The sequence below is a fragment of the Brachyhypopomus gauderio genome, chromosome 11 (genome assembly GCF_052324685.1).
Source record: "Brachyhypopomus gauderio isolate BG-103 chromosome 11, BGAUD_0.2, whole genome shotgun sequence".
Classification (NCBI taxonomy): domain Eukaryota; kingdom Metazoa; phylum Chordata; class Actinopteri; order Gymnotiformes; family Hypopomidae; genus Brachyhypopomus; species Brachyhypopomus gauderio.
Window position 1 is genome coordinate 18,806,582 of NC_135221.1, and position 18,525 is coordinate 18,825,106.

Sequence of the window (18,525 nt, forward strand, 5' to 3'; positions counted from 1 at the left end):
AGCACTTTTCAAATCTGAAACAAAAAGCAATGTTAAAATTGGTCAGGTAAATGTTCCTTCTCCTGTTTTTGAGGGGTGTTTCTTTATACCAACACACATCGTTTCGGAGAACACTGCACAGAATGTGTCGCGGCAAGTATAAACGCCTCCGCCGTTCGCGGAAGTTTGCGTGAGGTGGACGGAGCCACTGTGATGACGTCATTATTGTTTGTGTGGCCCTCTGACACAATTCAGGTTTCTCATGTGGCCCCTTGTAAAAATTAATTGCCCACCCCTGTTGTAAATGGTTAATGTAATTATGAATGAACATTCCTCTCATAGGGAAAATAGATGTTTGACCTCTATAACAAATAAGAAATATATGAAAGCTCATTTGGAACTTAAGGTTCTATTTATTAATTTTAATGGCTCACAGTGAACGAAGCAAACCAGCAGTTATTAATTCTGATTTATCCATGCTACCTTTAAACAGATTCCAACTGAGAAAATATGAAGGCACTGTGCTTATGTCATTCTCCCGACAGTGCGGAGGCTTCGTCTGGAATGCCACTTAAATGCCACTGCCCAGATCTATTATGGTTTGCACACTCTAAAAGTTTCTGATCGTTTGCACTTTTGCTCACTGTAAATGTCAGGAAAGCACCAGACATGAATACCTATCTACTTGAAAGTGTTTGTACATAGCAATCAAATTGACGACATATGTTGTCCGTGTACAACTGTACTTAGTCTAGCCTTCAGTGTATACTTGAAAGCCATTTGACTTTTTTTTGGTTACAATTAAACTTAAATAGGTGGATCTTATAGTTCTGTTTATGTTGAATTAAACATACATTTTAGATATTTTGTTTATCAGGAATTTTTTAGACACAGCAATAAAATTTTATATTAAATCTAAATTGTTTCTTCATAAGTAACGCTTGTCCATGACGTGTGTCTGAAATATGCAATATCTAATGTGTATAAGATAGCAATATGCATAAAGTTAGTGGGTGTTTGTGGGCATTTATGTGTACAACACCTGTCAAGTAATGAAGTAATAGCAGTTTTAGTTGATTTTAACATCTCATATTCAAATACACTTAAGGGGATAATCACCTAAGTTTGAGTGTTGTTAAAAGTAAAATAAACAACTATTATTTTGGCTCAATAACAACTCTGAATGTCTCTTAGTCATTCTGTTGACTTGGTGGTGTTTTTTTGTGCGTGTGTAATTGTGTATGTCTGGGGGATGTTTTTTCTATAATTTAGCATCACTTATTATACACTCATTCTTAAAGTTCCTGGCTGCACAAAGTGACTTCTGTGCTTTCATCTACACTGTGAAGGCAGTGATGAGTGTCCTCTCCTATATCCCCTCTGCTGTAACTGCAGCGCTGTGATAAGACCTCCCTAATAGCCAACCTGCCATCTAATTTTTCATTTAGTGACTTTAACAAGCTATTAGTTTTTAAATAATTCACTCAATTTCCTGGAGAAATATGATGGAATAAAATTATCTATTAAGTAACCATACTGTTATCTGCTGGAATGTTTTATTTATTTAATTTAGTTTAATACATACTTTACAGAGTTAAATTTGAAGGACTGCCGTCTTCCGTCTCATTCAGATGTTTTAAAAAACAGCAGTGAAATTCCTCTGAGCGCTCAAACTTGGCTCATTCATTTATATGCCAGAACTGCAGTGACAGTGACAACTGTGCAAAATGAGCGCTTGACAAGATGAACTCACAAAAAAAAAAAGCTAATGTAATGAGGATAAACCCCCTCTGCCAGGAAACAAGGTAAAAGCATCTATCATCTAGCGTCACACAGACGCAAGCCAGCTGGGAAAACAACCACTGATTTATGTTTTCTTCCGTTCCAGTGCGCACCCCTCCTCACACTATTCCTCTAAACTTTCCTCTGTGGGCACGTTTTGTCACTATACTGTGTCGCTCACCAGTCCCCGCCCACCCGACACCCCCCCCCACCCCCCCCCCCCCCCCCCCCACCGCCGAAAGACTGGCGAGTAGTGAAAGTTTGGTCAAAGTCGTTTCCCTGAACAGGATCCAAGTTCCAGCGCCCCGGTGTCGTGCTGTGCGCCGGGCGCTGCCAGCAGGCACGGTACAATACCAGAGCGCACACAGGAAGTTGAATAAAGATTCACATTGATTGCTTTTTTTTTTGGGGGGGGGGGGGGGGGGGGTTTGCCATTCATCCATACCGCACAAACAGCTTTGTGCATGAGTTAGTAAGCTGCCAGAAGACATACTTTAGGGAAGCTAGTTTTGGGAGGATTATTTTTTTGATGTTGTTGTTTTCTTTTGGCGGTTACAGTAAAACAAAACAAAGCAGGGGTGCAGACAGTGTTTGGAGCTTTTGCATGCACCACACAGTGCCTCTCTGTACTGTACAAATACTTGATTGGATCACGGGAACTTTAGATGCGGTCGGCGCTTCTTTGCATTCTTTCAGAGAACACCTCTGACGACACTCCACAGGGGCCAACTCATCTTGCTTGCATGTGGAAGCGACTTGATTTTAGAATTGTGCTCAAGCGTTTTATCTATATTACATCAAATTGGCATTATTTGATTAAAGTTGGCAAATGCATGTGAATCACATTTTCTGAAGGCATAATAAGTGATCAGAGATGAGGGTTTTTGTTTTATGAGCTATTTTTGGCATAAGAAGCTTTAGAAAACACTAAACCCACATTTAAGTTTAAAATCCTTTATAAAACAAGGCCTGGGGTTTTGGAATATTTTAAGCAATGTTTGTACAATGCAAGCTTTAAAAGGGACATTCAGTGTTCCCACAGGACAATGAATTTCTGCATTATTATAGAATTTTTAGTCTGTCCCAGACATGGCAAGTCAGGGGATTTTGTTTGTAGCATCTTTTAATTTTACTTGCCATTTATCATAATGTTATATTTTCATGCATTTCGTATATTATGTGAATGGTTACTTCTCTGCCCAATTTACAAAAATGGCCTGTTTTTCTACTCATTATACACCATGGAATTGTACCTTTTTAGTTAGTGAAAGGCAGCGACTTAGAGCGGAAACCCAGGCTATTGAAAAGACTAGTGCTCTACAACCTTACACTTATTTTCTATGATTAGCAACAATTTATCGTGGCCTGACATTCTAATCATTATAATCCTAGCGTCATTCTAATCATAATGCTTCCATTATAGCGTCGTTATAACCCTAACATTTGATTGAGGTGTTTTGCAGAAATGTTGCACTTTCATTGCAATCCCACTTCCCACCCGTTTCAGTATGAATGCTTCAGTGGATTGTGCCCTCGGTGCCGGGGTCCACCGAAGGCCCTTTGTGCATGCTGTTCCCATAGCCCTGGTTGCCTCGGCCCTGGTGTTGGAGCGGCCCATGGGCTGTGCGGTAGGCAAAGCAGCCAGCATGACATTCACACTGTAGCTCCCCGGGGCTCTACACCATTGTGTCCCAAATTTGTGCCAGTCTCAAGGGCTGCATCATCCATGCTAAGATGGGCTTTTAAATCTAGCCAAGAAGGTTTTCGTTCCTTCTAACAGGTTTTTTTTTTCTACCTGTTTGACCATTTTCATTACCATGATAGAGCAACAAAAAACAACAGAGCCAGGTTGTTAATTGTTAATTGTACCTTTCCATCTACCTACATTTGTGGGTGCCGTTGCCTGTCCAAATGTACAAGTCTTCAAATTGTGGTTTCTAATGTGTATGGATGGACAGTTAGAATAGAGCTGCTATGAGAACATTTAAGGGTCATTCCAGGATTTTGGTACTTTTCCTGTCCCACCACTTAAATTTCAAATGTACATATCCAAAATATCTAAATGACAATTTTTTTTAACAAGGTACTTGTTATAAGACAAACTGTAAAATTTGGTGGAAAAATAAGCGCCATAGCTATTATTCAAAAGACCTAATACCTTTGAACCACCTCAAAAAATGGCCGTTTTCTCTTGTCCCACACATTGGGTGACCAACTCCTTTGCCAAATTTAACAATTAAAATAAGCTCTAAATAAATTACTTCCTCTTGTATATTGTTGAAATGCATCTCCTTTACTTATGAAAACAACTTCTTTGGTCTACATTGTATTGCATGTCACAGTTTTTACACTATTAAGTTGTGTCCCACAACATGCGTGCAGCCCTGTTACCATAAGGAATTTTATCTGGCAGAGAAAGGGTTAAAAATATTTGTGTACTGGCACAAAGGAATTTGCATCACAAGGACATTTCCTGCCCACATGGCAAGTAAGTGCTCTAACAATTTTCAAGGTTTTTTTCCAAATATGTTTGTCCAAGTTGTGTGTCACTCAGTGAATGCAACACTGTTCCTCATATTGTAAGACTAATATTGAGTAGAGTCAAATTTACTTTATATACTTATATAACCATATTTGTCCTTGATCTTGTATACATAGCAAAATTTTACAGTGAGCATCTGTTCCTGGGGTAGTCCACAACTTAGCCTAAATTTGCAACCCTGTTAGTCGCAACCCTGTTACTGCATACCAATTACATCTAATAAAGTAAAAACTGCTTCCTTACCTGAGCTTGACGAATCAAACTTTTTGATAGTTTATAACCTGTAGATAATAAATATATGATTTAAAATGATCAAATTGAAGATCAAATTTTCAGAAGTGACCACCCCTGAAATGTACCAAAATCCTGGAATGACCCTTAAACAAAGCGTACAGCTCAGATTGTTCCAACGTGTATGTGACTGTGTTTCCTTGGACAAGGGACTGAAATGTTGTACTTTAAATTGTTGCTAAAGCACCTTCAGTATGAAAACTCCTGTTGTGTGCAGTACCACATATGTGGCCAGTGGATCTAGAGCAACCCACCCCCACTCCTCACCCCAAGGCTCCTGAGTAGTGTGCACACTTACCCACTTTCTGCTTTGTGCAATGGGAACTCCTGAAACGAAGAAAGCGGAGTAGCAAGGCGACGTATCATCTCACTCGCCTTGTTTAGTGGCCTGTGCTCTCCCACGTATAACGTATAACTCCGAGGTTCCCTTCCAGGTCAGTCACGTCAGCATGGTGTTAGACGCTGAAGCAATGGGAGCAAAGCTCTGCTGCACCAAAGCTCACGAGACCCTCATCCGGCTCTATAATAGGCACACAGCCGGCCAGCAATACGTGTGGCCTGCATACGCTCCACATAAGCTTGACCAACCTTTGCGGGAAACAGTTTATGCTGCAATTTATCCTCCTTCAAACTGAGCATAGGAAACTATTATTGGGACACCGCCAAAAACTGCTGGGCCCTGGTTAGAGACCTCAGCCTGGGGCGTCAGCCAAGCGATGACCGAGGCGAACGCCGCGGAGGACTAAGAAGTCACCGGAGCATGTAAGTCACCCATACGGTCCAGAGTCACCCAGGGGGGGCGGCAACACTCGTACGAGAATGTTCTCCAGTGGCGCGACTGAACAGCAGCCAAAACTGTGGCTCCACCTCAGGGAGCAGGCTCTCCTCACCTGCGCCCACCTCACTCCTCCACAACAGAGAGGAGCACCGGCTAACACGAAGCGGAACATTTGTAAGCTCTGCAGGGGGGTGTGACTGCGCGGCGTGTTCCTTCCCGGATGCCCGAGGATCAGACACATTGTCTCTACTGATCAGGATGTGACAGCCTCACACACCCATTGGGATAGGGAAAAGTTAGCATATACAACATCTCTCTTTGAATAAAGTGCTACAACAACCACACAACGGTCACTTAGCCAGGCTAACTCGATAAACTTGAAAAACCTACACCCAACGTGTGCAGAAATAAGTATGTATTATTATTAGCAGTTCTGAGACCCAATAACTACTGGCAAATATCACACAGGGTATGGCTGCATGAAAGTGACCTATAGCGAGAGTACATTTGAAATTGAGCTCTGAATGAAGTGACATGTCAACACCCCATAGACCATGACACAGCAGTTTGTCAATGCACATGTCCCATGCGGAAACCTGATGGATTTTACATGGATTCCAAAATCTTAACCTACAAACTAACTGTAACTGAGATACTCGGACCAGACACTTCCCCTAGCACACTAGCATGAACATATTGCAGTGTAGTGAGAAAATGAGCTTGTCAGTTCCATGTTTCACTCCCTTATGCTTTAAAACTCTTTAAATGAGAGCTGGCCGATAATCATTTTATATATATATATATATAATCATTTTTGTCACCTATTTGTCAAGCTCTTCAACTGTGAACCCGTCCAGAGCCAAACAGGATTACAGGTCCTGCGTATAAAGGCCCTTACATATTCATAAAGAGTTTGTTATGTATCCAATAGCAAAATCAATACATCTTAATTGATACGTATAATCACAGCCTTCTTGTCATCGTTGATTAAAATGTGTTTATTTTGAATAGCAGAGCAGGATTATTTGCAGGTTGGATGAGACCACTTAGGAAGAAAAATCACTACATGTCATTACCTTCAGTGATGACCTGTTTGTTTGGGACATCATTCAGATGAACACATTTCTACTCTCTGAGTTTGTTTGGTTCTGTTTGATGGGGATCATAAAGCACTTCTGTCACTCCGGATAATTGTGTCTGCTAAATGTTGTAAATTTAAATTTCTACTTATTTTTTAACTAGTAGAGATTTTGCAAACAACGTCAACAAATGAAACAAATGGCAGGTATCCAGAAGCCATAGGGAGGCCACTCATACCCTAAAGACATGTTGCAGATATGTAACCTATTATAACCATATCATGACAAAATACATTTTTATAGCATTCAAATTTCATACATTTATGTAATGCTGTCAGAACTATATATGTATAATATATATATAAACACTGGTTGTGCTCATGGAAAGTCAAGCAGAAGACTGACTTTTTGACCTTTTACTCTAACAATGGCTCCCTCTCCAGATTGGGAATTGAATGGATCATATCTGCTGTTCACCTCGTTAGGAGCCTAAACCCACTAAGGGTGCCTGTCTTCTCTGGCAGTTTGATCCTGATTATGGCCAGGGGAAAGGCGTTCAAATATATTTCATAATTATCTGCTGTCACCTCAGGTCTTCCCTTTTTTCTATAGCTAGTTGATGAGGAGGTTTATGTTCATGACAACTTATCATGGCTCATAAAGTTTTGCCTGGAGCGAGTTAAGCCAGTCCCTTTATACAGAGTTTGTCAGTGTACAGTGAAATTGTACTTCATTGTCATTCAGATGTGATCTCAAATAGCGCTGTTTATGATGAGAAGAATTAAAGCTCATAGATGTTTGGCCCTCTGTACCCTCAGTGTTGCTCCTCTGAGGAAGTAAGCTCAAACCAGCACCAGGTATTTACATGTTGCTGGTTGGAAAGCTGAAGCTATGCTAGCAGCACAGGAAACCTGAAGACCAAGGAGGACCTGTCCTTCCACAGCTCACAGCTGAGAAAGAATGCAGCAGATGTCTTGAAGGCCAAATTAAAACATTTGGCATGTGGTGTTTATGTGGCGCTTCGAAGAGGTAAAGACGTGTGCTTGTGAACTTTATTTTGTAATAGCAGACCTCCAAAATGGCTGCTGTTTTTTTATGGGTCTAAAAAGTTTAATCTTGTCTAATTTGCTTTTTCCCTGTGCCTCTGTTCACCTTTTTTGAACTTTGCATTTGTTTTGTGTGGAATCACAAGCAGAGACTGAACTAAACATGCAAACAGATGTGCACTGCATGTATAAACAACTAGCAAAATCAGGGAATGTATGAGCAAATACCTCACTGCTAAACATTTTTTAAAAGTAGACATGAAAGATGATTAAGCAAAAGGGGGAAATGAATTGCTGTTAACCAGGTATCACACTTATTTAGCTGTACATGGAAAAAAAACATGTTGCGCAATCATAATTGTTAGATTTAGTGTCTTGTTAATGACAATCATAGCCCAAAACATAGCATTGTGGCAGTTATCACACCATGACATGACTTTGGCTACAATTGTAAGGTGGTTAGGGTTCATTCTCTGTCACTGAGTTGAAAATATTTGTCCGTGTTTTGACACAACACTCTGGCTGTCATAGAATTCATCATTTATCAGTGAGATGCTAACATTAATTTAGCAACAAGCTGAAACTCATGAGTCTCAAACGATTTCCAAAATATAAGAAAGAACATGTCACAGTTACCCAGTCAGCAGCCCCGCTGTCATGGCACAGTGTTCAATTTGGGTTTTCTGTTAAATTTCTCTGACATTACTCACCATGTTACTTTGTTTTGTTTAGTTCTGTCTTCACCTTTATCACATGTTTTGTGATTCCCAACCCATCATCGTGTTCACCTGTGTCTCGGTTTTCCCTCTTCTCTAGTCTATTTAAATCTTCTACTCTTGTTTCTTATGATAAAGTTCCGTTTCATGAGTTTGCTCAACACTCATAACTCCCACTTATCTCAGTTGTGTATTATTGCTTTGTGTTTGGTTTCTGTTTTGGGAGTTGCCTTGTTTGGTAGTCTTTCTTTTGTTTCTTCCATTTTATTAAATCCCAACTTGAGATTAATCTGCACCTGTCTTGCACCTTCATTATCATATGACATGATAATAATTGTAATTCCAACAAAACGTTTTACCAAAACTAGGAACATGAGTGTTTATTTTCAGTCCACAACATGAATCAAAAAGAGGATGTACTGTTATGTGTACCATGTCCAGTTAAGTCAGATATTCCATGGGAAAAGTATGATAGCACAGTGCATGCTGTGATTTTCATGGCCATGTATTTGGTAGGGTTTTTAATTATGACTCATAATTGTGTCCAAAATGTTCTGTTTCTTTGGAAACTATATGCATGCCAATGTAATTAGGATATTACGGAAATGTCACAGTTGCAGTGGATGAGCATTCTAACAAAGGACTGGCAGTTTGAGAGAGCAGATCAGTATTTTAGCTGTTCTCTTCTGGACTGAGATTGATGTTGTCATTCTAAGGATCTGTCATAGTCTCAAGTACCTCTATCACCACTGGGACAACCTTGGTGTTAACCTTCCACATTCACTCTCCCTGCTGTTTTTCCCACTTCTCATATTCATTGATTTGAATCTTGGGCCTAGTGTTTGATCTTCCGCTGCCATGGTTAGGGAATAGGTGTTGTCCTTCTGTCCTGCTTTTATAGTAATTGGTAATATTCTCTTATGGTGATAGGTGTCTTATGGTGACACGTGTCCCCCATGAGACTGTTAGGTAGTGTAATGCCTACTGAGTAATGCCTACTGAGAGTGAGCTCAGGGGTCCTGAGTAGACGGCAGCATGGGATGAATAAGATCCATATCAACACCTGTGCTGTATCAGTCATCAGATACCCCCCCAGATACCCCACTGGCACGATGAGTAGAAGAAGCCACTCACATCAAGTAAACTCCTCACAATGCACAGAGGGTTTCATTCAACACCAAATCCAACATCCAAATCCACCACTCTGTGACTGTACACTAAGTGGTTGGGGAGTGGCTGAGGACTACTGAGCATCAGAGCCACTCCCCAGCATGGAAAAAAACAACATCCAGGAGTATAGCAGGAAGATGGCCCCGAGTGACCAAGTGCTTAGAGAGTACCTCAGGCAGCTGAAACCTGGGGATGATGGGAATGAATAGAACCTGAGGATCATGGGAGGATAAACTCCTGCACGGGATGTACCACTGAAATATAATGGAAGTAGCAGAAATGGAAATACTTTACCAATGGCTGGTGATGGTTGGATTGAGAGACAACACAGAGGCACTAATCGTGGCAGCACAGGAACTGGCTCTGAATAGAAGATCAGCAAAGGCAGGATACCAGATACAGGCTGTGCAAAAATGCTCCTGATACAATCCAGCACATAACGGTGGGATGCAAGGTGCTAGCAGGTATAGCACTCATAGGACGCCATGTGCATGTGGCTGGCATAATACACAGAAACAGCTGTTTTCAAAGCCCCAAAGTCAAAGAGGGAGAAACCCATGAAGGTGGTGAAGAATGACCAAACTAAGATCCTGTTGGACTTCCAAATACAGACTGACAAAATGGGAATGGATAACCAACCGGACATAGTAGTGATGGACAAACAGCAAAAGAGATCTGTAGTGATAGACGTAGCAGTCTCAAGTGATAGCAAACATTAGGAACAAGGAACATGAACATAGGGCTGAAAGTTGTTGTAGGCGAGGGCAACAGTGGTTCCCATAGATCCCGGGAACATCAGAGATCTCCAGAAGAGTGTCAGAGTTCAGTCCTGAGATCCTGAGAAGAGCTATTACACAAGAACCTCAAGCTCCTAGGAGCATCTGGTAGAGAACCTGAGCTTGAAGGAAAAAGACCTGGAAGGAGAATAAGCAGTTATTTAACACACACACTATCTATCTATCTATCTATCTATCTGTCTATATATATATATATATATATATATATATATATATATATATATATATATATATATATAATTATTATCATAATTTTAATGAGACATTTCAGTTTCAAGGGTGCTCAGTCATAAATACAGCACCTATCTGTCATTGACAGTGGGCAGGCAAAAGCCAATTTCTGAAATACTTTAAAGATTAACGTTTAGAATGGCTGACCTGTTAAATAAGGATTAACTTTACTATTGTTAAGTAAAAAGAGTTTCTTGAAACACTCATACATTAAAGTATGTCATTAATATATTTAAAAGTTTATGATACACTGCAGTGCTTTCTGGAAGCTCACCTGTAATGACCTCTGATTAGTACAGTAATGTTCACTCATGATTAAAATTATATGTCATTTGGTGACATTCGAAGAGAAGGCTGTTGAATTTTGTGCGCCCAGCCCATTTCATGAACCTCTCCCAGCCTTGTGTAAATATCATATCTCAAAGCACCGTTAACACGTCGAACCCATTCCACCCACTATCCCACAACGTGCACGTAGTAATTAATTTTCATTGCCGGAGAGTGCGTTATCTATCTGAGTGAATAGAGGGGACCACCGAACAAACAGAGATCTAGACCCAGGTGAGGGGTGCGAGAATGCTCACGGAGGCCCCAGTAGGGTGGTCTGGCGGCTGGGGAATATTAAGTGGGCGTGCGAACGTCTCGGCCCACTGTTGACAAGAATGATAGCTTTCATTTGCATGCTAAATCTGCAGCTGTCCACCCAAGATGGATGATGGGTCCCCTTTTCATCCCTCAGTCCTGCTTCTACAATAGAGAGGCCAAATTAAGTAGAGCCAAAAAGATAAGCATTTTCACATTGGGTGGAATGACTGAACTCCCCTTCAGTGGAAGGTTACGCCAAGCCACAGGATATGTACTGAACCAACCCTGAACGCAGAATGAAAGTTGAGTGGGGCTATTTCAGATCTTCCCTTTTTAATTTATTTATTCAAAATATTGCACAGACATGCGTGAATATGTCCTAAAATAAGCATTCTGGTAAAGGTTTGTCCATGCACTGATAGGCTACATTACATTACATCTACTTTATTACATTACAGTACATTAACCAGCTACTTTATAAGAAACCCCTTAGATATGTCTGTTTAAATATCCACTTAGACTACACTAGAATTTGTAAAGAATCATCAAGCCACAGAGTGACTAGACAGCTTTGAGCTGGATGTTTTGGCTCGTGGTGTGTAGGTCACTGTCAGTGTTATGTTTAGACTGGTCCAGCAAATGGGCTACAGTGACTTTTCATACACTTTGACATGCATCTGTAAGACGATACTTATTGAATGGTGGGGGGTTATTTTACAGGTAAACTATAAGCTTTGTTAATAATGTGTTTCTTGCAACCTTGATTGCATTGCTTTATTGGTGTGTGCAATTCTGAAAATGAGTGTCTGAGTAAACATGTATTTCTTAGTAAAGTATATATTACATCATAGCTCATTCACCCTTGTTTTGTCTTGTTTTGTTTGTTTTTTTTCAGCTCTCCTCACGTCCAGACCGCCTAAGATCCTTCTTCCTACAGAGGGGCAGGCCAATATTATAGATGTCCAAGTGGGTAAGTGTTCCTATTGTGGAAAACAGAAAAAGAAAATAGACACAAACTCACATGTTGAGCTACATGTTAAGGAATCATATTGTCTTTGCTTCCTTTGGCCTTTTAACAGGGCAAAGCTGAGATTTCACTCTAAGGAAACTTAACAATGAATCTATATAGCTTTTTGAATAAAGAGTTCCATTGGCTATGACTAGTTAGGGTAACATGTTCATTCTATATCAAAAATTGTATATCACATTTCCCATGAAACCCACAAAATAACCTAAAACCTTAAGAAAATATCATATTATATTTTACCACTACCATATGGGGACCCATTTTTTACATCCTAGAAGGAAAAGCCAGAAGCACCTAATATGTGATGGGACTACATCCATACAAGCGTGCCTTTAAAGCTCATTCATCTGCAGCATTGTATTTTAACCTCTGTTCCTCAAAGAATAGATATTGATTTTTTTTATTTGCACACCAAACCCAGGTTGTGCTTTAGCAGTCCTTTAAGTTTCTTGTAAGAATTTAGATTTAATTTTATTGTTGTAGCCTTGAAGATTATCACTTACAATTACTCAGCTGTGATTCCTTGAAATCTTGCTTTCTCGTGGTGATGAAAACACATATATCATCATATATCAACATATATCAAGCAGGTTCAGTACATCTAGCTGTTTAAACTTAAAACTACCATTGTACGAATAGATCTAAACTATTACTGTACAAATTGGCATTTTTTAAATGTTATTGCTGTCTGACCTGTGCTGATAGTTAAGAAAAAGGCAAGTACGTCACTTAATGTTTCTGGTGGTCATGGATGACCACTTAAGAGCTACCTAACCTCCTACAAAAGTAAGAGATAAGTGCCAGAGTACTTGAGTCATCAGAAAGATCACTTTCCCACACAGTCATTTTCCTCTTTTTTCTTCAGATGTGCTTGTAATTCCAGAGATGACTGTAACAGCCAAAACTGGAAAATCTAGTGACACAAATTGATGAATCAAAGAACATAGAGGTCAAATAACAGAATGCACGATTTGAATACATGTTATATATAAAAACAGTAGCCTGGCAAATAATGGCATCATCTTCATGAGTCATGTTTTATCGGTTTTCCAAGATTTTAATTAAATATCTATTAATATCCTTAATCCATTGTTAATGATTAATTTTTTTTCTCGTAACACTTCTATCAGCAAAACCTGCCAATGCGAACATGTACCAGAGTACACATGACACAAGAGCAAGAGAGCGCCCTGTATAAAGAAGACCCTGGTCCCTCTAGGTCTCAGAGTATAGACATGAATTCTCTAATTAAACATGATCTCCTGAATTTTTTTTTTGTTACCTAAAAAAAGTGTGTGCATAACTGAAAAAGCAATCAAGATGGTATGAATCAGTTTATAGTTTTTCTTCTTCTATTTTATGAATATGAAACAAAAGTTACATGAACAAAAAGAAATGACTTCAGTTGCTTGGTTCAAAGTCCCTTCAAAACACCCCGTTGCATTCTGCTCAGCAGTCGGTTTGCCATCTCTCTTCCACTGGCCTCCCGTGGAGAACCCATTTAAAAGTGTCCTTTCCTCCTTCCTGAACTAGGAACACTTTCCTAACAATGAAGGGGGAGGAGCACTCAAGCACTCAAGGCTCCGCCCCTAAAGCCATTATTATATGTTCACTCTCAGTGTACACTTACAATTAAACCAGTGAATAGAGGGATCGGATTAGTGGTTATAGGAAAATTTGCCTATAGATATATATATATATATATATATATATATATATATATATATATATATATATATATATATATATATATATATATATATATATATGTGTGTGTGTGTGTGTGTGTGTGTGTGTGTGTGTGTGTGTGTGTGTGTGTGTAAATTAATTGGAAGTATAATACACAGTAAGATGAGCCAAATCACAGTATTCCCAAGGAGATCATTCCCTCTCATTTCCATATAATAAGGAGCTGTTTCTCACCTGCTTCATATTCTCATCAGCAATGGCATTACTCTGCTCAGCATGGATTCAGTTCTTGAATAGGGTTTAACTATTTGCTTTGATGGGCATGGAGTGTTTACAGCAATGCAACATCAGTCCATGTACATCGTCCTTCGGTTTTACATCAGTATTTGGTCACTTGCAGGCATAGCAATGTAGGTTGCATTTTGCGTAATAGGTCTGAGGTACCATCCATCACAAACACATGCACATACACACACACAAACTCTATTGTCCTCATTCAGTTCTCATTAAACACAAACACATAAGCAATATATCCGTACATGCCTTCCAGGATTACAAACACACTTTACATTTGACTTCCCATTCAATAAGCAGCTGTCAGCAATAAAATATTTTGCAGAAAATCTTAATTCTTTCTGTCTGGAAAGAGGCATCCAAAAATTTCAGGATACAGTCCATTTAAATCCAACTGCTCACTCAGAGAAGTTGACAATAACAACACAGCTTAGAGAAAAGCATGTTTAAGCTGTCGGGCTCTGGTAAATTATAGGCCATTATTCCACATGCATCAACACAGACTAGGACGAGACAGCAGAGAAGATGGAAGTTCTCGGCCCCTGCAGAGAGCAAGAGGTGTCTACTCCCTCTCTGCGCATTATTTAATAAATCACTCCATCTAATAGCTGCCTCTGGAATGAGTCTTTGAGGACTAGAGGTCTACTGGTTTTTCGCATCAATTGTTTTCATAAGTGTTGTGCCATTACAGCATCAGTGAGATGCATCTGCTGTCCTTATTGACAAGTGAGGTCGTTTTCGTGATTGCTAGTGTGCAGTGATATTTTCATAAAATACCTTTTGCTTGTGCTAGAGTGAGTAGCAACTCAGAAGGAAGCAGATAGCACCAAATTGAAATTTGCATTATTACTTATTAACCTCAGTGCAGTGTTTGTAACCTTGAATGTGTCCCATGCTATTGTAATTGCTTTAATGGTTCACATGCAGCCAGATACCTGAAGAAGAAGAATGAGTATGAATTTTCAAATTAGCTAAACATGACCGAGCTCAAATGGTGACCTGGAGAAAATAAGCTAGGGCCTTGGGGCAAAACAGTGATATATGAGGCTTTGATTAAGATCCTGGGTAATGTTACATAGTAGTAGACGGTAGTATGTAGTATGCAGTATGCTAGTCTTCCTGGTATAAATCAGTGGTGCTGATACCTTTGATCTTTTCAGATCTTTCAGACTAGGCTTATAATGAATATAATTCCCAGTAATAAGCCATGAGGTCACAGCATTCCCAAGTGTGGGATATGTATCTTATTATAATTAGGGCAAGCAGTAACCTGGAGAAGAGTGGTGTAATTATCAAAAAAAGTTGGAATATTGTATGCACACTGCCTAACCCTAACCCTAACCCTAGGTTTCTACTGCAGTTATATATGATCGGGACTATCTAGCTAGTGAATTTGCATCACAAATAAATAAAGGTAATCAAATACCAACTCCATTATAACAACAACAAATGTGCATATTTATTGAGCAAAATGAATGTGAAAATGTCATTGTATTTGTACGGTATTTTAATTGTACATATTTTCAAGAGTTAATTTTGGGCTCAAAGAAAAGATATTAATGGCAGCTTGTTTGTCTCTATACCTGGTTGTAACTGTTTTGTTTTTGATAGGCTATGCAATAATTAACATAAGAGCTGGTACACATTCCACAGGATCAGTGTCTCCAGTCCGCTCCTGGCATTCCCATTTAAACATGAGAGCAAGCTGGTGGCTGAGCGCACTGAATTTGTTCAAAGTGGCAGGGTCTGTGGAGGAACGCCAAACCAGACTACAGCAGAGACGGACATGCTCGCTGTGTCATCACTGTCACAGAAAATAGAAGCAATTTATTACCCTTACATATCGTAGAGCCCACATTTATACTTTTATGGCATATAACTTTCAAAAAATGTTTTTTGTCCTTTTGTGCAAAAAAAGGCAATTTTGGACCAAACTGAGTTTTGATTTCACTCCTGTTGTGCCCTTAAGCATTTTTTTTTTGCCCATGAAAATAACAATTGGGTAATATTGAGAAAAGTTTCCCCACGGTCAATTGTCTTTATAGTTCCACACAAGGCAGAATGCTTGGCTATGAACAAGAAGAAAGGTTCATATACCTACAACATAGTTATTTAACCATCATTCAATAGAAACATATGGATATGGAAGATGTTAGGAGTTAATGGTCTATAAGAATCTGCAAGATTAAATTTAAGACCCCTTACCTGTCATTGGTGAATATGGTTCTTGATGAAGGGGAGAATAACTTCTCAGCTGTTTGGGAAGCAACTGAAAGACAGAAGCATGGGGAAATTGTCATTAAGCTATCCAAAGAGATGTTCCAGAAAAAGCTACACCAACTAGGCTGGCTGACACAGGGGGCAGACTGTCTCATCTGCTGATCTGATATAGCGTGCTTAAATAAACTTAGTCTTAGCATCAGTTGTGTTGATGGGCTAAAAATTCACACCACTGTCATGTGTAGTTAATTCACACTTAAACACATAATTAAAGAGTATTGTCTGCTATGTGTGATAAGTTAACAAGATAGCTTTTAGGCCCACGTTTATTCATGGCAGTGGTCATCACTGAATGTTTTGGTTTGGGAAAGAAAATGGTGTTTACATGAAAAGCGAGTTTGTGAATATGGAGGAGTGTGTTTTCTTGTGGTTTTGGACAGGTACGGGTATTAGATTTCCTATTTTTTAGTGGTATTCATTTGCTGGGGTGATTACAGTTGTAGAAAATTTACAGAAAATTAATCCAGATGAAGTAAAATTTAATGGTTTTGTTTTTGATGAAAGCAGATATTGTTTCTATTGATATATGGTCCATTAGTAGATTTTCACTGAATAATTGTGTTTTTTAATTTCCAGTTCATGAGGATTGCTTTGTTGGTGATGGTAGGAGCTGTGAGTAGTGTCATGGTGGGATTGTCCATCATGGTGATTACCAGTGTGTCTCCTGAAAGACAGTTCTGCAGATACAGGGATTATGATGTTTGTGCAGGGTGTTCACAGATTGATCATTTCTTTCACATTATGGGTGTGCAGTGCCACATAATAAGGATAAAATTATCTGTTGCTCTGTGCGCAATGTGAGCATAAATCAGAGCTGGTGAATCCCATTTTAAACATATTTTGTCCAGTGTAGTGTATCTGTTGCTAATTCTATACTGTACTTTATAAGTTGTAGATTAGTGATCATTCAGAAATAATTTTCTGTGTATACACTATAGTATTTGTATTATTGCTCACCCATCCAAATTATCAGAACCAGGTGTTCCAATCACTTCCATGGCCACAGGTGTATAAATCCAATCACCTAGGCATGCAGACAGTTTTTACAAACATTTGTGAAAGAATGGGTCACTCTCAGGAGCTCAATGAATTCCAGCATGGAACTGTGATAGGAAGCCACCTGTGCAACAAATCCAGTCGTGAAATTTCCTTGTTCCTAAATATTCCACTGTCAGCTGTAATACAAGAAAATTGAAGTGTAGGGGAACAACAGCAACTCGGCCACAAAGTGGTCGGCCACGCAAACTGATGGAGTGGGGTCAGCAGAAGCTGAAACACAATGTGAAGAGGTCGCCAACTTTCTGCATCACTACAGACATCCAAACTTCATGTGGCCTTCAGATTAGCTCAAGAACAGTGCGCAGAGAGCTGCAAGGAATGGGTTTCCATGGTTGAGCAGCTGCATCCAAGCCATACATCACCAAGTGCAATGCAAAGCGTCGGATGCAGTGGTGTAAATCACACCACCACTGGACTCTAGAGCAGTGGAGGTACGTTATCTGGAGTGTCGAATCACGCTTCTCCATCTGGCAATCTGATGGACGAGTCTGGGTTTGGCAGTTGCCAGGAGAACGGTACTTGTCTGCCTGCATTGTGCCAAGTGTAAAGTTTGGTGGAGGGGGGATTATTGTGTGGGGTTGCTTTCAGGAGCTGAGCTTGGCTCCTTAGTTCTAGTGAAAGGAACTTTGGATTTTTTAGCATACCAAGACATTTTGGACAATTCCATACACCCAACTTTGTGGGAACAGTTTGGAGCTGGCCCCTTCCTCTTCCAACATGACTGTGCACCAGTGCACAAAGCAAGATCCATAATGACATGGATGGCAGAGTCTGGTGTGGATGGACTTGACTGGCCTGCACAGAGTCCTGACCTGAACCCGATAGAACACCTTTGGGTTGAATTACAGCGGAGACTGAGAGCCAGGCCTTCTCGTCATCATCAGTATGTGATCTCACAAATGTGCTTGTTACCGCCCGGTCTAGGTCAGACGGTAACAGAAAATAAATGATGGAGTGGTTGGAGGGGCGAAGTAACAAAGAGGAACCAACAACAACTTAACTGATTCAAAATATATGTGTTTGGACAATATGTAAATGTAAATCTGCAAGATGTTACAAGCATGAGCTTAGCACCGACTGACTTCAGGTAGGCCACGCTGAAAACGGGAAAAGAAAACCAAACTACAAAACAAACAGCGGCCTACCCTACCTGGTGCTAAGCGACTTCTTTAAATTATAG

General features: G+C 39.8%; 1 protein-coding gene across 1 annotated transcript in view; it reads left to right on the forward strand.

Annotated features, from left to right (window-relative positions):
- il1rapl2 (interleukin 1 receptor accessory protein-like 2) overlaps nucleotides 1-18,525 on the forward strand; it is a 230,393-nt gene that overhangs the window by 167,356 nt on the left and 44,512 nt on the right. Inside the window, exon 6 of the mRNA XM_077022550.1 lies at nucleotides 11,892-11,966. Coding sequence (XP_076878665.1) covers nucleotides 11,892-11,966 — 75 coding nt within the window. The remainder of the gene's footprint in view (nucleotides 1-11,891; nucleotides 11,967-18,525) is intronic.